The sequence below is a fragment of the Astatotilapia calliptera genome, chromosome 10, assembly GCF_900246225.1.
Source record: "Astatotilapia calliptera chromosome 10, fAstCal1.2, whole genome shotgun sequence".
Taxonomy (NCBI): Eukaryota; Metazoa; Chordata; class Actinopteri; order Cichliformes; family Cichlidae; genus Astatotilapia; species Astatotilapia calliptera.
The window spans coordinates 31,709,226-31,735,422 of NC_039311.1; the positions used below are offsets into that span (position 1 = coordinate 31,709,226).

The 26,197-nt window shown below is 45.4% G+C and overlaps 1 protein-coding gene across 3 annotated transcripts; it reads right to left on the reverse strand.

The window, feature by feature from the left end:
• Window positions 1-628: 628 nt before the first annotated feature.
• Window positions 629-25,807, reverse strand: st6gal1 (ST6 beta-galactosamide alpha-2,6-sialyltranferase 1). Of its 3 annotated transcripts, XM_026181272.1 has the most exons (9): window positions 25,526-25,807; window positions 24,905-24,989; window positions 14,186-14,392; window positions 13,094-13,456; window positions 12,722-12,986; window positions 7,195-7,292; window positions 6,274-6,375; window positions 4,320-4,494; window positions 629-1,221 (listed from the first exon to the last, which is right to left on the reverse strand). In XM_026181272.1, the coding sequence occupies exons 2-9, from the start codon at window positions 24,914-24,916 to the stop codon at window positions 956-958; spliced, it is 1,488 nt and encodes a 495-aa protein (XP_026037057.1). In that variant the 5' UTR covers window positions 24,917-24,989; window positions 25,526-25,807; the 3' UTR covers window positions 629-955. The 3 variants fall into 3 exon arrangements, with proteins under 3 accessions (XP_026037057.1, XP_026037058.1, XP_026037059.1); XM_026181273.1 differs by lacking the exon at window positions 24,905-24,989; XM_026181274.1 differs by lacking the exons at window positions 24,905-24,989; window positions 25,526-25,807 and adding an exon at window positions 24,006-24,877.
• Window positions 25,808-26,197: the final 390 nt, after the last annotated feature.

Genomic DNA, 26,197 nt, shown 5'->3' on the forward strand with positions numbered 1-26,197 from the left:
CACTACGTGAGGATTACAAAAAGATTACTGGAAATGGCAGGACTCACAAAGTGTGTAAAAAACCTACGAAGTGACCTTTTGGGTTAAGTTAGAAGTAAACGCATCTGCAGGCAGTATCTTCTTCAATAAACGGGTTCAGTGAGGTGTGTAAGCATCATGTATGTAATCACACACAGGTACAGCGGCCTCCTGCTGCCTGAACAAGAAACCAGAACACAAACACACAAGCAGAGACGGTGTCGCTGGACCTGCGCACGACTGATATTTATGACCCAGTTTGCTAAATTTTGGATTTTATCTGCTTTTTAACTTCAGGAAGAAATGATTTTGGACCCCTCAAAACAGGCTGGATGTCAGGGAATCTGTCCTGGAAAATATTAATATGCACTTTTTGATCAGAGGACATTTTTGGTGGTCTGTCACTCACTCGTACGCTCTCCACCTCGCAGTTATAGCAGTGGTGGGAAACTCCAGGCCTCGAGGGCCGGTGTCCTGCAGGTTATGTGTTCTTGATCCAACACAGCTGATCTAAGTGGTTAAATGACCTCATCATGTCTTGAAGTTCTCCAGAGGCCTATCAATGAACTAATCATGTGATTCAGGTGTGTTGGCCCAGGGTGAGATCTAAAACCCGCAGGACGCCGGCCCCTGAGGCCTGGAGTTCCCCACCCCTGAGTTAAAGGCAATCACTGAGATTGCTTGAAAACCACCAGAATTATCCTCTAAGGTCAACATGAGCATCAAAATTTGGGCAACTAAGAAGCATCCAGTGATCACACGTCAATGACCTCACAGGGATGTGTGTACAGCAGCACATGTATGAGCTGGTCGGACTCCAGTGTGTGTTAACAGCATGAAATATTTATAGAGCGCTCTTTGTGGTTCGGTAGTGAGGATGAGGTTTGCATGCGTCGGCTCATCTTCATGCAGGACTCAGATTTGTGCGTTGATGCAGTCAGCGGTCTCCTCCAGCAGTCTGGCTGCAGTTCAGCTTCCTGAAGCCGGGCAGCGTGACGCGTCCGCTGGTGTAGATGTCGCGGTCGGAGCCCTGGTTCATGCGCTTAACCAGGTTCTTCTCGTACAGCAGCGGGTGGTAGGCGCCCAGCGTGCAGGCGGCGTCGTAGAAACGCTGGTAGTAATGGCAGAGCTCCGTCTTCCTCCGGGACGGCAGGAACTCGTACACGTGCACCACCTCGCACAGCGACATCATCAGGACGGTGCCTGGACAGGAAGCAGAGGGCATGAGGACACTTTGCAGAGCTTTTCAGACAGTTTGGTGCTTCCTCTGTTGTGCTTATATAAATCAAATAAAATCGAATAACCAGAACCACAGAAGGTCACAGGAGGACATGAAACCTGACACAGAATATTCCCAACTGAGTGAAAATGATTTCTTTTGAAATCCTGGAAACAAAGACGTCTTTCAGACTAAATATATGAAGATATCATTTCTGCCCATGTGGCCCAGCGCTGGTTAGGACTGATCCTCACTTTGGAGCAACATCTACAAACATGAAGCCTTCATGTGTTCTTCATCCAGCCCACAGCTTTGTCCTCAGTTGTGTAACGAACAGCACAGCTGCCTACGCACTGTAGGTCCGCCAACATGTTCACGTCCTCCACGGCCCGCACACATGCTGCAGAACCAGAGCAGGTCTGTTAGCAGAAACAACCTTCTCATTACATACAGTGGGGCAAAAAAGTATTTAGTCAGCCACCGATTGTGCAAGTTCCCCCACCTAAAATGATGACAGAGGTCAGTAATTTGCACCAGAGGTACACTTCAACTGTGAGAGACAGAATGTGAAAGAAAAATCCATGAATCCACATGGTAGGATTTGTAAAGAATTTATTCGTAAATCAGGGTGGAAAATAAGTATTTGGTCAATAACAAAAATACAACTCAATACTTTGTAACATAACCTTTGTTGGCAATAACAGAGGTCAAACGTTTACTATAGGTCTTTACCAGGTTTGCACACACAGTAGCTGGTATTTTGGCCCATTCCTCCATGCAGATCTTCTCGAGAGCAGTGATGTTTTGGGGCTGTTGCCGAGCAACACGGACTTTCAACTCCCGCCACAGATTTTCTATGGGGTTGAGGTCTGGAGACTGGCTAGGCCACTCCAGGACTTTCAAATGCTTCTTACGGAGCCACTCCTTTGTTGCCCGGGCGGTGTGTTTTGGATCATTGTCATGTTGGAAGACCCAGCCTCGTTTCATCTTCAAAGTTCTCACTGATGGAAGGAGGTTTTGGCTCAAAATCTCACGATACATGGCCCCATTCATTCTGTCCTTAACACGGATCAGTCGTCCTGTCCCCTTGGCAGAAAAACAGCCCCATAGCATGATGTTTCCACCCCCATGCTTCACAGTAGGTATGGTGTTCTTGGGATGCAACTCAGTATTCTTCTTCCTCCAAACACGACGAGTTGAGTTTATACCAAAAAGTTCTACTTTGGTTTCATCTGACCACATGACATTCTCCCAATCCTCTGCTGTATCATCCATGTGCTCTCTGGCAAACTTCAGACGGGCCTGGACATGCACTGGCTTCAGCAGCGGAACACGTCTGGCACTGCGGGATTTGATTCCCTGCCGTTGTAGTGTGTTACTGATGGTGACCTTTGTTACTTTGGTCCCAGCTCTCTGCAGGTCATTCACCAGGTCCCCCCGTGTGGTTCTGGGATCTTTGCTCACCGTTCTCATGATCATTGTGACCCCACGGGATGAGATCTTGCGTGGAGCCCCAGATGGAGGGAGATTATCAGTGGTCTTGTATGTCTTCCATTTTCTGATGATTGCTCCCACAGTTGATTTTTTCACACCAAGCTGCTTGCCTATTGTAGATTCACTCTTCCCAGTCTGGTGCAGGTCTACAATACTTTTCCTGGTGTCCTTCGAAAGCTCTTTGGTCTTGGCCATGGCGGAGTTTGGAGTCTGACTGTTTGAGGCTGTGGACAGGTGTCTTTTATACAGATGATGAGTTCAAACAGGTGCCATTCATACAGGTAACGAGTGGGGGACAGAAAAGCTTCTTACAGAAGACGTTACAGGTCTGTGAGAGCCAGAGATTTTCCTTGTTTGAGGTGACCAAATACTTATTTTCCACCCTGATTTACGAATAAATTCTTTACAAATCCTACCATGTGGATTCATGGATTTCTTTTTCACATTCTGTCTCTCACAGTTGAAGTGTACCTCTGGTGCAAATTACTGACCTCTGTCATCATTTTCAGTGGGGGAACTTGCACAATCGGTGGCTGACTAAATACTTTTTTGCCCCACTGTATAATCACCTCTGTGTAACAGATCTACTTCCTGTCTGATGATCCTGGAGGAGAGATGTTTATAATGAACTGAGGCTCTAATATCAGACACCAAAGGAGGCGGAGCTCCAGTTACAAATCAGATCCTGCATTTGTGAAACTCGTGACATGAACGGAAGACGTTGGAGGAGAGAAATATGAAAATCAAGAGTCGTCCTCGGCTACAAAGAAACCAAACTGAGACTGAGGGGAAGGACGAGGAGTAAAAAGACTCCCGGCAGGTACGGCGGAACTCACTCAAAACACCACGAGGAACAGACTTTCAAAATAAAACAGGAAGACAACTGACAGAAGACACAGAGGAGTTTGTATATATATGCGTTCAACCTTAAAGGGACGTTTCACCCCTAAAACCAAAGGAAATGTTTTTGCTGCAGCCTGCGGAGTCGTTTCTATAAATTAAAAGTACCAAAAAAAGAAGCCAGGAAAAAACAAACGTGTGTCGGTTCGTCACATGACACTCTAACGACAGCGTCATGAAGAGGGCAAAGTTTCCTGAAGTAGATTTCAGTCTTTCTTCGTTCTGTGTCATTATGCTCGCTGTTCTCCGCCCACAGCGCACGCCGGCAATGTCACATCGCTGGGCGCCTCATTATCGCTCCTGCAGAGTTCGCCTGGTGCGCAGACTCTGAGGTGAAGCTGAAGGCTGAGACGGGCGGTGCAGAGAGATCAAAGGAGTGAGGCGGATGATGCCTCATCGATCAGCGGATCGGCCTGGACCAATAAGCAGCTGTCACACAAACGTTCTTTCAGAAGATCGTGATTGGACCAGGAGACATTTACAGAAAACAAACAACACACGATCAATGCAGCCAATCAGGTCGCAGACACAAACATCTGATATCTAACCGCACACAGGACTTGAACATTAGTGATCTCTGAGTTTATATTTTAACGAGTATTCAGTAAATGTTTTGTTTCAGATTTCTGCCCCACGTGTGTTATGAAGGCAGTTTGTAGCATAAACAGGAAGTGAGAGAAAACCATACCGAGCATGCCGGAGGAGGGCGGGTTCTTCTGGATGGGCTCGGCCATGTTGTCCTGTATTCGCTGCCAGATCTGCCACTCAAAGCGAGGATGCAGGATGTAGAAGGGCTGCAGAGGGTGGAGCCTCCTGTACCTCTGGTACTGGGCGAAGATGGGGTAATCAGTCCTGTTGAACCACTGCGGGGGAGGAGGGGCATACAGGTATGAGTTTTAACTGACACCTCAAAATACATTCAGTATCAGCACCAATCCTGCTGCTTCAGTCTTTGTTTTACTGATGCTTCCCTTTGACTGAGTTATCAGGGAGACGCTCTGTGCAGGCTGCAGAAACAGGACGTTAACTAGTTAGTGACCGAGGGATGTTTTAGAACAGAAAGTGAGCAACCATAACTGAAAACAGGGGAACAAAGACGTGAGAGGAACTGATAAACTGCATAAATACAAACATCACAAAAATACTGAAAACAGCAGCTCAAATAAACCAGAAACTTAAAAGCTCAGACCCTGAGAATCTCACTGGGATCATGACTTTTCTACCACATAAAGGCTGCAGAGATAATGTAGGGGGCGGCGGCTTCGGAGAGGAAAAGAAGGGCCAGGGCCCCCCCGCTGTTTGGAGTGTCCTTCATGTGCAAATCTTTCAGTCCCACTGCTGGACTGAGGCCTAAATGTCAGAGTTGTCCTTTATGCAGCTTCCAGTAACGAAAGAGTCTCCATTTAAAGGGACAACAGACAAGATGCATTCAGAGCAGACCAGCTGGGCTGCATAAAGGAGCAGCACAAGACAAATGACGTCTTTTGTCCACTGGGTTTTAATCGTGCCAGGTTACTCGAGTGGAGTCCAGGAATAAAAACAAAGAGCAGAAGAAATCCTGTGTAGTGGTAGACGTGTCCTCTCAGGATAAACACATGAATTATGCATCAGAGAAACGGCTTCTGAAGCTGGAGAACCAGCAGTTGTTCCTGCTGGTAACTGGATTTACTGACGACTCGTTCAGTTTCCCTGCAGCGCAGAGTCAGACCGGCTCCACGCTCTGTGCATCCACGAGGGGAACACTTCATCATGTCAACCTTTAAGCTCCTGAGAAAAGCCTGCAGACCAGGACCACCCGACACAGGAACAGTTTCTTTCCCCTCGCCACCTCCCTCCTAAACAGCTGACCTGTCACACTGCTCCCACTGCCAGACTGCAACTGCACCTTATGTACATTCTGTAGTATTCATTCCACCTCATTTCTGTATTCTATGTATATAAGTTTAGATTGGTTATTTATAGTTGGTTTACACAGCTTTGTGTAATGTGTGTATATAGACACGTGTGTGTGTGTGATTTACATTGCTGTGCTTGAGAGCCTCCATCTACCGGAACCAAATGCCTTGTATGTGTCGGCACATATACTTGGCCAATAAAGACGATTCTGATTCTGAAAAGAAGCCAGTGCGCAAGAGCCACAACCTGCAGTCCCTCAAGTGTCCACTAGAGGTCCCAGCAGTGAGCCAGTCCCCACAGACTCATGTTAAAATGTTTGGCTTTGCCCTGGAGCGAATCTTCCCGTCATAAAGCTTTACATTTTATTTATTAGGGGCGTGGCCTATTAGACTCAAATACAGATGCAGGTATCGACTGTGTGCACAGCAAAGTTATGTTGTATGTTCCACTGTTTTTGCACAAACGTGACATTTTCCAAACAGAATTCTTGCAGTCAGACACACCATCATGCTTACCTGTGCTCGTCCATGTTAGTCTAAAATCCACAAATGTCCAAAGAAACCACAAACTGATTAATACAAGCGTGTGCATGAATATGTGCACCCGACGGAGCCGTAGGAGGAAAACTTGAATAAATGTGTCTCTTATTTGACAAAAATTCTACACTTAATTTGAACAATTTAACAAAAGTTATTAAACGCACGCTGGTTGTGACAGAGCTTCTAGCTTAAATCCAAACGCATCACCTTTGTGAGATCTGCAGAGAAGGGGGCGGGGTCCCAGGCCACCAGAACACCTGAGCTGTACAGAGAACTGGACAGGAAGCGGTGGTCATCAGACGCCATCACCTGTAAAGATTCAGAGAAAAAGCACACTGACACACGTCGCTTAGCGAGCCGCGTCTCTCAAGCTTTGATAAATAAAACATGACTTTTAAAACTCTTTAAAAATGAAAAGCTGTGAAAACCGAGCAGCTAAATTCTCTGGTTCTACTGATTAATCCAAATCCACTCAGTCGAGTTTTGACTTTGCCGTATTCAGAAGCATTCTGCAGATCCTCACAGCGAGGTGTTCTCACATAAAAGCATCTAAAAACAGCCACAGGCAGCTGCTCTGCACTGAAACGCCCACAGCCCATCTGCAAACTCGACCTCTTCAGCGCGACCATCGCCTGCAGCGTCGTTACAAACTCGACTTTACTCCAAACTGTGGCGGAGAGCCGAACGCTCTCACACACTAAACAAAGTGATTTAAATAACAAAGCTGCATGTGTTGTATGGAAAAGTTATTAAAAAATAAAAACAATTAACATTATTTCTGTCACATTGTTGTGTTGATATTAGACACCCAGGTTTCTAACAATGAGGCCAAAATCAGCCTAAACGCTTCGTTTCACACAGTTTTTCTCCTCTTGGATCTCTGTGATGTCACAGAGGGGGATCTCAATCAGATCTACTGTTGAAATATTTTGCTTATGAGGGGCAACCAATCAGAAGAACACAAGTTAATAAGTGTGAGAGAGAAAATTATCGTATAAAACTGGCCGCAGATTAAAAATCAACGCGCAGACGATCTTTGGATTCTCGTCTTATCATCACCACGTCTGTCTCGTTTGCAGTGAAGCACTTCCTCTCAGCTCAGCTGTCACCACCTGTGTCTGTGCCCACCTGTGAGTTGATGAGGCGGATGGTGGTTTTGGACCCGACGTCCTTCTCGTACCCGGTGGTGGGCGCAGCGTTGAAGCGCAGCACAGCTTCATGTGAGTCTGAAAAACGAGAAAACTAATTCGGTTAAGAAGAAGTGAAAGTTTGTGATTCGCTGAAGTGACGCGTTTTCTGTTCATCAACCAAGAAAACACACACACACACACACACACACACACACACACACACACACACACACACACACACACACACACACACACACACACACACACTTAATTTAAAAGATGATGATAAAGTCAGTTATTACATAAAGAGCTGACTTCAGCAGGAACACTGGGTGAATCTAAAGCAGTCTGAGGTCACCTAAATGTGTTTTCAGCCTATTTTCACACTAACTTTGTGCCTCCTCCACGTTTTCGGACACAAACAGCAGAAAAAGAAAAGAGCAGCTGACTTGTTCTGTCCCACAGTGGTGGAGCTTAGTCTCAGTTGGACAGTCTGTCCATTCACCCGTTTCCTGCAGCTTGTCCGGGCCGTGTGGGCAGCAGACATTCCTCTTCCTGCCTCCTCTGAGGCAACAGCAAGATGTTCCCAGACTGCCCTGGGGCCTCGAGGGGCCTTTAGAGGGGACACTCCACCCTTTTATGGCTAATGCCAACAGCCAGCACATCATCCTCCAGCAACAGAGAAATGATCCTGACCACCAAACCTCCACCCACCAGCACGGCAGTTGGTTATACAGGCGCTGCACGCAGCTCACACTTCAGTCAGAGCACCAAGCAAACTGTGTTTGCAGACATGCTGGGTGAGAAACTCTGGAGCTACCAGACTTCTGCAGAAAACAGCTCAAACACATCCTTCATCTGTGGTTCAGGGACAATGTGCTGCAGAGAGCAACTTTGCTTTGCAACTTTCACACAGCGAAAACGATCCTGTGTGAGAGCAGCAGGGCTCAGCACTTACACCAAACCTCACTTTGAACCGTGCTGTTTATGTTTCGCGTGCTGCTCACTGCTGATGCTGGGAGGAGAAGAGCAGCTCTGAGGTTCTCGACAGAGAAATATCGTCTCATCCTCTGGACTGTCCAGATGTGAGGGACGTGTCCTTTTTAAATCCCAGACTTTGGGAGTCAAAAGCATCAAATCCACATTTAACCCTTTAAGACCTACCATAGAACCAAGTCCGCCAGAGATTATATTATATTTTTACATGCTGTGGAGCCATTTAATCAGAATCAGAATCAGAATCAGAATACTTTATTGATCCCTGGGGGAAATTATTTTTTGTTACAGTGCTCCATTTTAAACCAACATTAAGACAAGACAGACAATACGCTAACTAAGAATAGTACAATATATACATATATATACATACATACATACATACATAAGTCACTTATAAATAAATATTTGGAAAAGAAACATGTGTAGTTGTAGCAGCAAACAGTGTGTTAAGTGGATGCGTTGTACAGGGAGATGGCGACAGGCAGGAAAGATTTCCTGTGTCGTTCAGTGGTGCTTTTCGGTAATCTCAGTCTCTCACTGAACGAGCTCCTGTGACTGACCAGCGTGTCATGGAGTGGGTGGGAGGTGTTATCCAACATTGTCTTTATCTTGGACAGCATCCGCCTCTCCGACACCACCTTGAGGGAGTCCAGCTCCATCCCCACAACATTGCTGGCCTTACGGATCAGTTTATTAAGTCTGTTGGCATCTGCGACCCTCAGCCTGCTCCCCCAGCATGCAACAGCATAGAGGATCGCACTGGCCACAACAGACTCATAGAAAATCCTCAGCATTTTCTGGCAGATGTTGAAGGACCTCAGTCGCCTCAAAAAATAGAGACGACTCTGGCCCTTCCTGTAAAGTGCTGTGGTGTTTTTAGCCCAGTCCAGTTTATTGTCAATGTGTACTCCAAGGTATTTATAGTCCTCCACAATGTCAACACTGACCCCCTGGATTGAAACAGGGGTCAAGTGTTTCCTGGTCTTCCTGAAGTCCACGATCAGTTCCTTGGTCTTTGCCACGTTGAGCTGCAGATGATTCTGCTCACACCACGTGACAAAGGAGTCGACCACAGCCCGGTACTCTGTCTCATCATCCCTGCTGATGCATCCAACCACCGCAGAGTCATCAGAAAACTTCTGAAGATGGCAGGTCTCTGTGCAGTGGCTGAAGTCTGTGGTGTAGAGGGTGAAGAGGAAGGGGGAGAGGACAGTCCCCTGTGGTGCCCCTGTGTTGCTAATCACCTTGTCAGACACACACTGTGGGAGACGTACATATTGTGGTCTTCCTATCAGGTAATCAACAATCCAGGACACCAGAGAAGCATCCACCTGCATCGCTGCTAACTTATCACCCAGGAGGGTCGGCCTGATGGTGTTGAAAGCACTGGAAAAGTCAAAAAACATGACCCTCACAGTGCTCGCCGGCTGGTCCAGATGGGTGTAGACACGATTGAGCAGGTAGATGATGGCGTCCTCTGTTCCAAGACGAGGCTGATAAGCGAACTGAAGGGGATCCAGATGTGGTCTTACTATGGGTCGCAGCTGGTCCAGGATGAGCCTTTCCAGGGTCTTCATGATGTGGGAGGTCAGTGCCACGGGCCTGTAATCCTGGGGGCCACTGGGACGAGGCGTCTTTGGTACAGGGACGAGGCATGATGTCTTCCACATCACCGGGACCCTCTGCAGACTCAGACTCAGCATAAACAGTTTATGAAAGACTCCACACAGCTGGGGGGCACAGGCCTTGAGGACGAGGGGACTCACTCCGTCTGGTCCAGCAGACTTGCCTGAGTGAAGTCTCCTCATTTGCATCTCAACCTGGTATTGAGTGAAGGTGATGGGTGGGGGAGGGGTGTCAGGACTCTCACAGGAGGCAACATGTGAAGAGAAAGGCTGGCACAGTGGTGTGGCTCTGGATTCCAGGCTGACTGCAGGTGAGGTTGTGGGGGTGGGAGCAGACACTGTGGTGTCGAATCTATTGAAAAACAGATTCAACTCGTCGGCTCTATTCTCACCTCCCTCAGCTCCCCTGCTGTTGGTTGGCCTGAATCCAGTGATGGTCTTCATGCCCCTCCACACCTCTCTCATGCTGTTCTGCTGGAGTTTCCACTCCAGCTTCCTCCTGTAATTGTCCTTAGCCTCTCTGATCTTGTCCTTTAGTAACACCTGGACCTTCCTCACCTCCTCTTTGTTGCCCCCTCTGAAAGCCCTCTTCTTGTTGTTGAGGAGGGCTTTGATGTCCTTAGTCACCCACGGCTTGTTATTTGGGTAACAATGAACAGTCTGAGCTGGAACAATGGAGTCGGTGCAGAAAGTTATGTAGTCTGTGATACACTCAGTAAGCCCATTGATGTCCTCGGCGTGAGGCTCACAGAGTGTTTCCCAGTCGGTCACCTCGAAACAGCCCTGTAGTTCCGCTATTGCCTCCTCTGACCACCTCCTAACAGTCCTGGTGGTCACAGGTTCCCTCCTCACAATTGGCACATAGCAGGGGGTGAGGTGAATCAGGTTATGATCTGACCTACCAAGTGGGGGGAGGGAGGAGGAGCTGTATGCATCCTTGACGTTAGCATACAGTAAGTCTAAAGTTTTCTCTCCCCTGGTGGGACAGTCCACATATTGTTTGAATGTTGGTAGTGTATTGTCCAGTGATACATGGTTGAAGTCACCCGAGATCACAATAAAGGCACTCGGGTGCTGAGTCTGTAGCCGAGCTATGGCAGAGTGGATAGTGTCACATGCAGCTGTGGGGTTAGCAGAGGGGGGAACATAAACAGCCACCAAGATGACGTGAGAGAATTCCCTGGGTAAATAATACGGCCTGAGTCCAACAGCACACAGTTCAGTGTCCGGGCAACAAATCCTTTCTTTGATTGTTATGTTGGCAGGGTTACACCACCGGTTGTTAACTAAAACAGCAAGCCCACCTCCTTTACGCTTACCGCTAACGATGCTGTCCGTGTCCGCCCGAACAGTGTGGAAGCCTTCCACGGAAGCATTCTCATCGGGAATGACCTGGTGCAGCCATGATTCGGTGAAACACATCAGGCTACACTCTCGGTATTCCCTCTGACTCCGTACCAGTGCTGAGAGCTCGTCGATTTTACTTGCCAACGATCGCACATTTCCCATCACGATAGACGGCAGACACGGTTTAAACCTCCTCCTCGCTTCGAGCCTCCGCTGTCTCACCGTCATCTTTTTTCTTCTCTTCTGTCCTTGACCTCTGCATCCCCGATGTGTTTTCCTCCAAATTTCAGCTGGTACTTCTGCGGGCCTGGCCAGCGAGCCGGCCGGCATCAGGGCGATCAGCTGATCTCTGGAGTAAACAGTCCGTGCGTGTAGGAGATGTGCCGCGGTCCCATTCCATGATAAAAGTAACAGTTCCACGGCCACCAGAAGAACAAAAACTCTCTCAATCCACATGATTGAGTAAGAGATAGAAAACGGAGGAAAATACAAGTCAGAAAAAAAAAAGAATACGTAAGAAAAAAGAGCTAAACTAAGAGAAAAGCAGGAGCGACTGTAACAGGCTGCACGCTGGTTGGCGCATGCGCACTGGAATTTATGGGAGCATTTCAAGTTGCTATACATCAATACAACCATTATAGCCAAAATTTTAATAATATGTCTGCATTAAGTGCATAGTAATTACATAAATTGCAAAAAAGTGCAATAAACTACAAAAAAAATTTAAATTGTTTTTGCTTTCTTAACATATATTTCTAGTTAGAGAAATTTAAGAGGCTTATCCCTCAAAACTGTAAATACAAAAAAGTTGCACAAACTAGTTTCCCACCACAGGAAATTAATTTTAAGTGTCTTCATAGTTTTATTTTTGAAATACACCAATTTTTAAACACTGCAGGAAAAACGAAAATAAATATTATAATGCAAATTTGCAAAAAAAAAGCAGCATGTGCATCAAAATAAACTATTTCCAGCAGTGCAATATGAGTCCTCAGCATCCCAGAAACCACACAGAAAGTCATAAAGTCAAACATAACTTTTAAAAACACCAGTATAGGCTCATGAGGCCCTGATGGTAAAAAACTACATTTCCGCAAAAATGACGTCACTTCCGGTTTCGGGCAGGTCATGGCGGACATGCGATAGTTCGCGCTGATGGACATAGGAAGTGTTATGAACAGCTGATCGGATCGGCAAAGCGTGTTTCTGGAATATTATGTTCTTGTTATGTTTTTATGCAGTTTTTGCAAAGCTTTATGTGGAAGGAAACCGTGACCGAGGACAAGCTGATGGCATCAAATGTAAGTACAACTCCTCCGGTTTCATATGCAAAAAAATTACTGTGCTAGCTCACGTGGTTGCAGAGCTACCGGGATTTAAAAATAGTTACGCAAAACAGAGCGTGCCCGCTCCGACCGGCTTTAACCCTTTACAGCCGATCGGAGCGGGCACGCCACCCAAAAATGGCTCCACAGCAGGTAAAAATATAATATAAGCTCTGGTGGACTTGGTTCTATGGTAGGTCTTAAAGGGTTAAAGGGTTAAATGTCTCACCGATCTCTTTGCCCAGCCCAGAGTAGCGCAGTGAACCCGCCGATGACACCACAGCACAGCTCTTGTAGGGTCCGAGGTCAGAGGTCAGCTGCTGCGGAGGCAGCTGGGTGGCCCAGGGCAGCAAGGAGAAGGGCTGGAGGTCAGGGGTCAAAGTCGCGACCTCTACTTTGTCCTTCAGTTGGCAGAGAAGCTCGGGACCGCTCAGCTTCGGCGTGCCAGAGACGCCGCCGGGGCCCGACAGCTCGACTCCGTATTTGTTCATCGCCTGACAGAAACACCAGAAACATGGAGGGAGGAGCGCGTCAGTCCATATAAATCTGGACTTAGCCTGCATGTAACTTGTAGACGCTGCGTCACTGGTCCACGACTCACCTGGTAGTTCTGCACCACCTTCTTCATCCTGGTCCCCAGCATGCTGCTGGACATCTCGTCGTCCCACACCTCTCCCAAAAGCCCGTTAGGCCCGAAGAACTCGGCGTCGCTGCCTCTGCCGCTCAGCTCGCCCTTCCGCCGGCCCCCGAACAGGGTCTCCAGCGCTCGCGTGAAGGGGCGCGGCAGCAGCCGGCTGAAAAACCCCGGGGGCTCCCGCTGTTTCCGCTTCGACGACGAATCCCTGGCTTCGTGGCTGTGGTTGGACGAGGACAGGATGGGGATCGGACGGCGAGGGTCGCCTGGGATGACGCCCGGGAGCTTCTGAGGGTCCGTGTACATGGGCTTGGCTCCACCTCGCAGCACCTGTGGGAATCAGCAGCATCAACATTATTGTGGTTCACCAAAAATAACTCAAGTCTGTTCGTTTCTTCCCCCTCAGGAAGTGGTGCAGACTTTCAGGTGGTGCTTGACACCAGCTCAAGCATCGAGCCTGTAGCTTCCTCTCGCTAGAGCGCAGCTGCAACACCTTAAATATGACGATGGAGAGAACGAAAGCTGGACCACTAAACCCTGGTTTTGGCCTTGAGGCTATTTCTGATTGGTTCAGGGAACAGCAGAGCGCCGACTGACGTGCCAGATGCTTCTCTGTGGTTCTGTGTCAGGTCTTCTAAGGACATGACTTTCAGATACTGTTCAGCTGTAGTTGTTTTTAGGTCTGCTGCGTCTTCTTCTGGCCTCCACTCACTGAGTTTGGGAATCAGCTTGTCGGTGCGAACACAGTATTGCCTTTGAGACTTTTCGATATTTAACCAAAGAAATGAGAACAAATGATGTGTTTTTGTGACAGTCTGCTAATAAAAGTTGTTCTTATGTGTAGGAACAACACTTTAAAACATCTGGCTGCTTGGAAGCAAAATATCTAGAAACAAGGGGTGGCTCAAGACTTTTGCACAGTGCGTGTTTGTTTGTTTTCTTGCCAAATTTCATTTTTCACCTGAATTTAAAACTTTGTTTTCCTTGATGTAGTTTTGCTGTGGGTTGAATAGAAACTATTCAATGAAATGTTTCCGGTTGTGGTTAAACTTTTCGCACCTTGATGACATTGTGCGCATGAGGCTGCGCGCGGGTTCGTGCCCGGACGCCAAAGATGGCGTCGGTGACGGGCACGCTGTTTTCAGCACAGATGGCGTAGAGCAAAGCCATGGAGATGCAGAAGAAGGTCATGCAGAGCACGCCGCGGCGAGCCCGCCGCCTCAGACGCCACAGCAGGCTGACTCTGTCCATCGCTGCCGCGGGTATCTGCAAAGACAGAATGAAAGGTTTGTATTACACATCAGAGCCGCTGTGTCTCACCTGGACTCTGTGTTGTGGGTCAGCTTATAAAAGACGGGGTGAGGGTGCGGCACATTTCATGTTCAGTATCGGGAGAATTCAGCTTTCATCACAGCAGCTGATGAGAACCCACAGAGCTCAGCTTCCTGTAACGGCTCCGTCAGTGCTGTTTAAGAGATTTCACACATGAAATTAAGACTCAGCAATATCAAGGTGATGTGTTCAGTTAATCTCTGCTAATCTTCACAGCTGACTGTAGCTGATGCTTTTCTGTCACCTGAGACAATAAAACAAATTTTTAGTGTTCACAAATATGTCTGAAGGTTCTCAGTCATCCAGGTCATCGCAGTCTAAGGAGCTTGGAAAGAAAAGCGTCTGGACTTCTTTAAGTTGCTTGAAGATGTTCCACCTCTCATCCCAGAAGCTTCTTCAGCTCTAGGGTCAACTGGTGGAGAGTCCCAGATTTAAACCCAGGGGGAGTTTCCTGATGATCCTCTACCTAACCACATGAGCCGAGGTGTGAAAACGGGTGTGGGTCACAATCAGCCAGAGTTTCGGGTAAGTTCATTGTGAAACCTGGCCCCACCCTATCATGTGATTTCCTGAAGTCAGATGGCCCAGAATGTGAGTGGGCGTTAAGGCGTCTGGGAAGAATCTCACGAGTTTAAACTGACAGAAGAACACAACACACAAAAACAGAGCTACAAATAAAAATGTGGAACAAAACATTTGGCTAAAAAAACCTAATAAAGGTCGGGAGAAGAAACAAACTGGATGAACATAAAAATCAACCAAAGCACGAGGTGCTAATAAAAAGCTGGTTCACACAGAAGGTCCTCAAAACAATCCAGATACCAAAAATACAAAAAGGATGGTGGAAAGAAACAAAGTCCTGAAGTTAAGTCTTCTAACTGTGCCACAGCCTGAAAAAGAAGACGTGGAAATCACTTCAGCTTGTCGCCGATCAAAGTGAAATTAATCTGATTGATCAGGTTTCCAGCAGCAGATCAGACTATAAAAACATTTACACATCTTCTAAATCACCAAATGATTCCATGCATGCTTCAGTCACACTGCAATCCAGTTGACTCTTGGTTCTTCGCTCTGCACATCACCAGCTCCTGACCAGGTGATGTGTTTGGTGTCAGTTACCACGGCTATTTAGCCTCGTAAAAGGAGACTATTGTGCCCACTCACACTCACACCACAGAGACAAACACGAGGAAGCAGCTTACAAATGATGCATGCATCAAAGAAGAACCATCAGCTTTCAAAATGCTACACTTTGGAAGTGATGGACACCGAAGGTTGTGGTGAAGTTTAACATTCATAACTCAGTATGAAGTTGCTCAGGGCAACCACCACACACAGGCAAAGGTCAGGAAAAGAAAAAAGGAGCATCTGGTGAAGAGAGTGTGCTGAAAGGTGAGTCTTTACAACAGTGTCAGACTCGTCACAGACTTTTGCGAGCACGCCTCGAGTCACGCTGAAAGTCACGAACAAGCTCTGTTGTTTTTGTTTTTTTACAGGACGTGTTTGGGGTGTGACCTCTTCATGGCCTTCGCTCAGTAAGACCAGAGAGGAGCTGGTTTACTAAAGTCTGCTAACATCGAGCTGTGTCCATCTTTCACCTCGATGTGGTTGATTTGTGCAGGCGTGGAGCAAAACGACCACACTGACAGTCCAGAAGTGTAAACGCTGCACGTCTGAGACAGACATTCTGTCACATGACGCCAATAATCAGACTTCACTCTTCTGACCGCTGTCACGCTGTCTGAAGTAACACGCCGACGCTCCGCGCAGCTTTAGCGACTTCAGAGCCTCGCTCTCTCCACACTCTGATGTCTGAGCGATGTTCAGGAGTCGAGGGGCTGTTTTTCTGATAACTGATTGGTCAGTAGGACTAAAACTAAAACTAAACTGAACAAAAAAGTTTGTTTTTTCATTTGAAATAATTCGTTCAGGTTCCTGCAACTGTGACATTTTAGCCCTGTCTTTGTTTCTGTTGATTTGTTGCAACAGAAGTGATTCAGTCACTGAACCATACCAGCAATGTTTAACTTATAGTTGACTAATAAATGATATATGATATGATAAATGATAATTTGTGTATTTCATTACAGATGAGCTTTGCTGCAGGGAATGAAAGTCCTTCTGTTAATCAGCCTTTTTAGTAGGTCTGAGTTTTCCATATTTCTGTTGAGCTCAATCATTCATATCTCTGGTTTTGAATATTTTATCAACATGACCGTCTCATCCATGCTGCCAAACTGTTGCTAAACATCACCAGTGACTGCTGTTGCAATCTTCCTGAGGGTACACTTGTTGTTGTAAGTAGGGCTGCCACAAACGATTATTTGGATAGTCAACTAGTCACCGATTATTTTTGCGATTAGTCGACTAATCAGATCATCATCCATTGGACATACAGCTTATCCCATATGGAAAAGAAATAGTAAAAACTTCTATGATTTACTCATGAAAGTGGCCACTTTCTCATTACTTTCATATGTTGTTTTAGTAAGTATCCAAAACATACAAGTTTCATTATATAATTTTTCAAGGGATCTTATATCTGTTTTCACTCTTATATGCTTTTCATACAAGTTTCACACAAGACAGATACAAACTTTATAAGATTTATAAATATCTTTTCCATATGGGATTGCACCAGCAGCATCTCGCCTGAAAATATGTTAAACGTTTATTTTGTGACCCAGAAAGAATAATAAGAGTAACATTAAAACTAACCAGCTGCCGCCATTGTTGGAAACTGAGCTGGGCCGCGCTATGAATTCTGGGACACAGCTTCTTCTTCTTCGGGGTTTAACAGCAGCTGGCATCCTTGTACATGCAGTGCTGCCATCTTCTGTTTCAGTCCGTTATTACACTCTTAAATCCTGCTACTTATTCCTGCGTCTTTTGGGATCTTACAAAGCTTCAAACGACGCGTCGAATATTAAATCAGTCGTCGACGATTTTGATAGTCGACGTAATCGTGACTAGTCGACTAATTGTGGCAGCCCTATCGAACACTTAACTGAATAATAAATCTGAAAGACATTTGTACTTTGAGTTTATGGCGTCTCCTCTAATAAAATAAACCCGACAGGCAGCACAGAAAATCCAGGATTAATTCCAGAGTTAGTGAATAATCCCAAATCCTGCGTCATAGTCCCGCCACTGATACGTCATTCGTTTACAGCAGAGCAGGCCGCCTGCACCGTTTCAACCAATCAAACAAACTACACGGCGACACGTCACAGTTTGTTTCTCAGGAAGAGGAGAAAGCTGTGGTCAAGACAGCGAGAGCGAGTTTAGAGATGTGAGCAACACTGAAGGTGTTTGCTGTGTGTAGTTAGTGTGTAGTGTAGTTGTTTTTTGATCATTAATAAATAAATCGATAAATGGGGCTGTTCGATATAACGATATATATCAGATGACGATATAAAAACGTCTATCGTTTCATTTTACACTATCGTTTGTTTCATGGTGTCGCAAAATAAGCTGTTTACGGCAACATTTTTTCATGGTTTTGATGGTCACTGTCGTGGCTTTATTAATGTCTTAAAGTTCTCTCTTTCTCTTATATTTAATATAACCACACTACGGACGGACGAGCGCCTGTGTGTATGCGTTGTCGTTAGCAACAAGGACGGTAAAACCATCGCGTGTCCGCTTGTTTATTTTCCACATAAACCTTTCACAATAAAGCTCAAGATCCTGTTGAGACTTTTCAAAATAAACTGAATCATGTGAAAGATGCAGATTATTTACAGATGAGAAGTAAAAAAGAGCCGCCAGGAGCTAAAAAATAAACCTTAGACTCAAACGTTAGAACAGGCTTTTCCCCGCAGCACGCCGTGTAATAAATACTCACAAAGGAAACGGCGGCCGTTACAACTTATGTCTAAAAATGTATCGTTTCATGCATCGGTTAAAACACTCGACTCCAGGTACACGACGCCCAGCTGGAAACACTTCACACAAGTCGAGCTGCCAGAGATTCACAGAATTTTCAGAAAATGTTACATTTTAGTGATTTATATCGTTATCGGACGATAGAATTCTTATATCGGGATATGAGATTTTGGTCATATCGCACAGCTCTATCGATAAATCATTAGGTCTAACACACACACACACACACACACACACACACACACACACACACACACACACACAAAATTAGTACAAGTCTACCAACAACATCTCCTGAAATGATGATTTTTAGTAAAGAGATAAAAACCATCTTACTTTTTTGAAAAGACGTTCCAACACGTCTAATCACGAGCTCTTCAGCGCCTCTAATAACGCCGGCAAGCAGACTGAGACTCAGCAGCACTAAATGTTGATCACAACATCCTGTTCAGACCACACGTAACAATAACCAATCAGATGTGCGTTACATCAGTTCCACTGATCTTAGCATGCAGGAATAAAAGCACACAAAGTGCTCTGACAGTGTCGGGTTAATGCTTTAAATCAGTATTATCATCATTATGAGATTGTTATTAAATTTAATTTTATTTTCGTGTTGACAACTTCTTCCTGTTCTGATGTCTCAGGGGCAGGCGATGCCCGAGGGACTACAGCTGTGTGCAGTAAACTTGTTCCGTTTGAAAGGCTGCTTTCTGTTTGTTAGAGAAAATATTAGAAAAAGAAATAAGAAATATAGCATCCAAAAAAAAAGGAAATAGCCACAATAGTTGCTATACTCAGGACAAAAGGTAAGAAAACCTGCCTTTGGCTGATTATTTGTGCAACGGTGCTTCTCAGTAACAAATCTTAGACTATTGAAAAGCTGACTTACGTCCTCTGACACGGCGCCTCACTAGTGAGGAGGATGAATTTGTGGGTGGAGCAGCAGAGTTGAGGACGCACACGCAGGCAAACCTTCTGCCAATGACCAGCAGGAGGCGTCTTGGGGCAAGCAGGGCTGTGTTTTTTAAAAATATCGATATATTTTTATGCGAGAGATGAGCTGTGACAATATCCTTTATATCTTTATATCTATGTTACGTTATAATTATACTTGTGGAGCCGCAGGTTTGCCTCTCTTTGTCCACTTTTGTCTTTACGCAACGTTACTGGACCTCGCCTCTATCCTTCACTGAACACAACTCCCCCTCCTCCCCCATCGCTTCACCTGCAGGCAGCGACAAGATGGAGACGGCAAATCTCCGTTAACGAGTTACTGCGCATTGCCCCGTGCGTGGGGCTGGGCGGCGTCAACGTGTTAACGAGCTAACCGCGCTAACGCCATCTGCACAGCCTAGAATCCTTTCATTTTCTCAAAAGTTGACAGCGCACCTTATGGATGAATTCTGGTTGTGCTTGATGACCGCGAACCGATTTTATGTGCACGGCGCTCAGCAATCTGTCAATAAATGTTTTAGTACGACTTTGGTAAGCTACGAAGCCGCACCGCTTGATGGATTGTCGGAGTATTACGGCTACCGAGGAGCCTCGCGGAGTGATACGTACTGTGCTTCAACGTAATATTACCGTATTGTGTGTTTATAAGGACCATAAATGGCACCTGTAAGCGCCGTGGTTACGAAGAGGATTTCAAACTCCAGGCTGTCAGTCACGCAGTAGAAGTTGGGAACAGAGCAGCTGTGAAACCTTTGTTATTATGCTCAGCGTCTGTTAGTTTACAGTTTGACTGCACAGTTGTGAGCTCTTTGTTATGCACAAAAACAACATTGTTTTCTTTTATTTACGGATCATTATTGTTTAATAAATGCTGATCATTTATTTTTGAGTAATTTTTCATGTACATCTACGCTGTATGTTAATTAAAGTGCCTGTGTGACATCTGGGACACAGTGTGACTAAACTCTCTGTTTGTTCTTATTTTATGGCTTTAAAAAAATATCGAGATATATATCGTATATCGCCATCCAGCTAAAGAATATCGAGATATGAATTTTGGGTCATATCAACCAGTCCTAGGCTGTGTCGTACATCATCACCCACGATAACCTCAGCTTAAATTTCTATCCATCTATCCGGTTGTTCAGTCTGACGTCACTAGCCGTGTCTGGGTCTAAACTCCGCTGCAGGTCCATATATCAAACGATCACTATGGCATTACTGAGAGTTAAAAACTGTCTAAAGTCTTTCATCTTTAATAAAATGATCAGCGTTCTGCTCTACCAGGTGTAACAATTGAGTTTAACATCCAGGCATCCATGAAAACGGAATTTATGACATTTACCGGTAACGGAGTTAGAAGTTAGCAGGAAGTTAGCTCGCTAGCTTCTATCTAAATACAATATAGCATGTCCTGACTGCGGGGTTTTGGAAACAAATTAAAACGTACAGCTCTGTTATCACTTCCAACATAAATGAAGACAGAAAACTAAACAGCAGTGACGTTTGTAGGGTTACTGAAGTTGGGCTAGCTGGTATATAATGATGTGCTACGTGACCGCTAGCGACACAGCTATGTTAGCATAATATAAACAAGCTAACCTTTTTTCCCACTCGATAAAAGTTAACGTGAGTGTTCTCGGTGGTCAGGAACAAATGTAATCGCATGGCAGGATGCTGTAAAAGGACCAAACTTCAGCCAGGAGAACAACTGAGATAATCCATCCACAATACGAGGTTAGTCATTCATATACTGCTGCATGGGCTGGGCTGTAGTTACATCCTAAGGTTTTAAAAACTGAGCTTAAATAAATGATTAGCGGTAATAAAAGCCGAGGGAGGTCAACAGTGATCACTGACTGTTTTAGGAGCTTTTTGAGATCAAATAGAAGAAAATACATAACATTAAACATGTTAACAACACAAAAGCCATATTAAACGCAGACTACTTTAGACCCGGAAGTAGGATTCGTTGCGTCATCACTTAACAACCGGATTCTCCTCCGCTTGTCCTTTTCAGGGTCGGGGGGGGGGGGGGCTCTCTCTTTTCTCAGTTATTGATTCGGTCTTCAATACCTCCCCCGCTCTCCATATAGATAGCTCCACTGAAACTTGTGATAGGTTCTTGCAGTTTTTTTATTAATAAGATAGAAAGGCTTCGATCTACATCTACCCCATCTCTGTATAATGTCTCATTAACATATACCTCCTCAACTGCTTTTGACCAGTTTGAGGCTGTATGTCTTAACCAGGTGGAAGATCTTTGCAATAGCATAAAGACATCATCCTGCCCTTCAGATGGAGTCCCGACCCATTTTCTAAAAAAGATTATTAAGGTAGTCGGTCCCGACATTTTAACTATTTTTAATAGTCTCAGCCCTGGAGTGGTACCAGCTGGATACAAGCACGCTGTAGTGCAGCCAGTGCAGCTACAAACCTTTCTAAATAGTCATAATATTTTTGAGAAGTTCCAGCCGGGCTTCAAAACCCACCACAGCACAGGAACTGCCCTCCTAAAAATACTTAATGATATTTTATTAATCACTGACTCAGGAGACCTAGCTGTGCTCCAGCTCCTAGACTTAACTGCAGCCTTTGATCCTGCTGACCACAGCATTCTGATCTGGAGCAATGTGGTATCAAAGGTATCTGCTTGGAATGGTTTAGGTCGTACCTCTCCGACAGGACTTTTCCCCTGAGCCTTGATGATTTTATTTCTTCCCCAGCTCCTTTTACTTGTGGTGTCCCGCAGGGTTCCACATTAGGCCCAATGCTTTTTTCAATCTACATGTTGCCCCTAGGCCTAATCTTTAGGAAGCATAACATCTGCTTTCACTCATATGCCGACGACACCCAGATTTATCTTCGGTTTAATAGAAACACCTCCACGCCCATGGAATCAAATGTCTCGACGAAGTTAAAACCTGGATGTCCTCAGATTTTCTTACCTTCAATGAGGATAAAACTGAGGTAATTATTTTTGGACCGAGCTGTAATTTCAATGCCCCAGATCTGGACTTATGCAACCTAACATGTGCTGTTAAAACACATGTAAAAAACCTGGGGGTGTTCTTGGATAGCAAACTTACATTCGAGAAACAAATTAATTCAGCTGTCCAGCGGTCCTTTTTTAAATTAAGGCTCCTATCCAAAGTGAGATCTTTTTTATCTTTTATTAACTTGGAACAAGCAATTCATGCATTTGTTTTAACTCAGCTGGATCACTGCAGTTCACTGTATGTGGGTGTCAGTCAGTCCAGCTCAGCCTGGCTCCAACTTGCTGCAGCTCGCCTCTTGACTCGTGTGAAGAAACACCAACATATTACTCCGGTGCTTGATTCCCTTCATTGGCTTTCAGTGCGTTTTAGAATTAAATTCAAAATCTTACTTTTGACTAATAAAGTGCTAATTGGCCGGGCACCGGACTATTTGTCTGACCTATTGCAGCTGTATACGCCGTCTAGAGCCCTTCGATCAAGCGATCACCTGCTCCTTACCTTACGTAAGTCTAGGATGGTTCATAGAGGAGATCGGGCATTTGCGGTTGTGGCACCGAAAATGTGGAACGATCTACCTCTCCACATTAGAAAGGCCCCAACTGTCACTCTTTTTAAATCGCATCTTAAAACATAGTTTTTTACTCTGGCTTTTGAAACTGTGTGAGAGTTACCAATTCTTTTATCCTAATTTTCTTTTCATTTTCTTACCTGTCATTGTTTAACTGTTACTCTGTGCAGCACTTTGGTCAGCTCCCTGTTGTTATTAAACGTGCTTTATGAATAAATAAATGAAATCTGGACAGGTCGGCAGCCGGTGGCAGCGCTAACACGTGACAGTTAATTGGTAACTTTGATTCAGGTGTGAATATGGTTGCCTGTCTCTGCGTCAGCCCTCTCTGTCCGTCCACACTGAGATGGAAAACGCTTTCATTTGAAGACGGTGCTTTCACGTCGCAGTGTGGACAGCGAAAACGGAGACTTTCGAAAACGATGGCGCGTGTTAGTCATATGATGCAGTCATGTGACCAATTAAACTACGACAGCGGAGGGCAGCAGTTGCTGTGTTTGCTCTCAGCTCTGACAGCCCTATTAAAGGTTATTATCAGTCTGTACGTGCTACAGATCAAACTCTTTGATTCTCACTCACTTTTGCGTTTCATGTGCAGGACTGGAACGTAAGCGTTTTCAGCCGTGTGGACGCCGAGCGCTTTCAGACGAAAACACCGTTTTAAATCTATCCGAGTTAGTGTGGACGTAGCATCTGTCTGTGCTCACACTTTGTTTCAACACGTTCACTTCAAATTATGAAGCGTGTCTTCAGTGCGAGCCGCTCGGCGAGAAACAGCCTTCATTCACTCGCACTTAGAAATCAAGCTGGAGGTGTCAGAGCCACAGCAGTGGGTGCTTTCCCACAAACGCTCTTATTGTGAAATAATTTGGTGATAATAATCTGATGATTTTCCTTATTTGCTCATTTTAGGTTTTATTAAATAAAAAGTTTTTAGCATCTGAGGCGTTTTGCATCCGAGCGGCTTCGTCCATCTGCAGGTCACCAGCTTATCCAGCCTCCAACATGATCCCGTGAACGGAGGCAGCATCAGTTTAGTGCTGCTGACTGCAAACAGATGTTGTGATAGGGCATCTGATTAAAGATGTTAAGACAAATCCCCCCCACACACACGCATCTTTGAGAAGATACTCACTCTGGAGCTGAAACGGCTCTTTAAAGATGCCAGGAAGTGAAGACTGACACAAAATGGCCTCTTCTCTCTTCACGAGATCACAAAATCAAGCTGCTCCTCACACAGAGAGCAGAATCGTGTGTGTGTGTCATGCAAGGAGATATGAACACATAAACTACCCGTGATTAAAAAGGCCGGCGGGTGCGTGTTTTAATCCGTCCGCTGAGGGAGGTTGGCAGCGGCGTCACAGCGCACAGCAGCTGATTGGTCGGCTGCAGTGGGACATTTACGCGTCAGATCACATCTCCTGAAATCCTCACTGAACACAGGCGCAGCAGTTTAACGCAGCTCTCACTGGTTTGACTCTAAATGAGCAAAATCCTCACACGTTCCCGGCTGGTTGGAAACAGGGTGCACGGTGAAATCTGGCCTTTTTTAATTAATGTTACATATTTGAGCTTCATTAGTACGACAGACTTCCAATGAAACTTGAAGGGCATAGATCAAGGTCTTAACATCTTCATGTACTTCTACAGTCATAGTTTGAAGGTTACTGAACTTTTGTGCAGTTTGACGGTCGATGGATCGATCCTGCAGACGCAGAAACGGTTTTGCTTTGTGAACAAACACCTCGCTGCTGCGCTGCGTCCTGTTTACTATAACAGCTGCTGTGCCACCCCTGTGATGTTTGTACTGATACTCAGCGCAGCTGAAGCTGTGTGAATGAAACTCGACACCCACAGCATCTGCTGCTGGTACTACTGCTGACTCTGTGAGTCAGCTTCATCACAAAGCACACGTTTCTGAGCGCAGAGAGGCTGAGATTTCAAACACAGGCTCAGAGAGGACGGATTTATATCGCTCGGAGGATTCAGAGCAAACACTGCAGATGACCCGAGAGGGCGAAGTGAGCACATTACCTTGTAGGCCATGGCTCGTCTTAGTGCGTTGATCGTATTGATGGTTTGAAACAGGATGCTGCTTTCAGCGCTCACCTCATTGCTTCTGTGGAAAGGAATATATACAGTAAACACAGGGTTCATACACATCCAGTCCACTCTTTCTTTCACACTTTATCTAAAATAAACTCTTAATGAAGGAAACTGGAGCAAACGTGTTAGAACAAAAAATAAAATGTTAAGCTGCAGTCTAGTTTAGTAAAGACTCATAATAAACGTGTCAGACTGTGTTTTTATGATAGCTTCCTGATAAATGTGCAGCACGTTGCTTTGTTCTGTTATCACTGCTGCATTAATGCACTGTGGACTAAAAGGCCTCAGGAGCACTTTTACTGTCTGCTTCACTCACGATGGCACCAGGACAGACACATGATGCTGCTGTTGGACAGCAAAGATCAGAGTAATGGAAGAAAGGAGGACATTTAAAAACGTGTGAAAAATAAGAGGTTCAATGATGATGCTGCACAGTAGATACAGAGCACAAGATTATTAATGACTGACAAGAATAAAGTAAATACAGTAGCACATGCCGGGCATTGGCTCGGCACAGACACATCAACAGAGAGAGATGTCTGAGGTGACCTGCATAGGTGATGCTCCTCCGCTCGCCTCCTGCCTCTGATTTGTGGACGCTAAGGCTCCGAGCAGCTTGTTGTTCCCGCCGCCATGTTTCCGGTGATTCGCGGTCCTGCTGTCCGTCCGTCCGGTCCGAGGCCGCTGTCCGCATGCATGAGCGGAGGCCGGGAGCGGTGAGTCCTCCTCTCTCGTTTTAGCCCGTCTCTTTTCTACTGTCTTTCTCTGTGACGGTCACCATGCAGGCTGCTCCTGCTGCTGCATCGAGCAACAAGCTAGCGCTGACACGACCGGCGCATTTCCGGTGAGATTTTCAAACATAAATAATACATTTAAGTAAATTAGTATGGAAGTTACATAGCACCTTTTTAGACTTTCACAGAAATAATTTAGAAATAAATAAATAAAATAATATTGCACGTTTAGTAGAACATACATAAAATTGTGGAAAGAAACATAATCTTAAAATTAACTGTGAGACAGTTTGAAGAAGAGATTTACCAGTTTAACAGATTTAGAGAAGTGAGAGAGGATGTACATGACAATACCTTGCTTTTCTTTTTGTCACACTTTTTAAGATCATTAAATACATTTTAATATATTTAACACAAAGCTAATCCAAGTAAAAACAAATTCGATTTATGTTTTTCTTTATTAAGAGGAAAAATCCAGCCAAGCCTT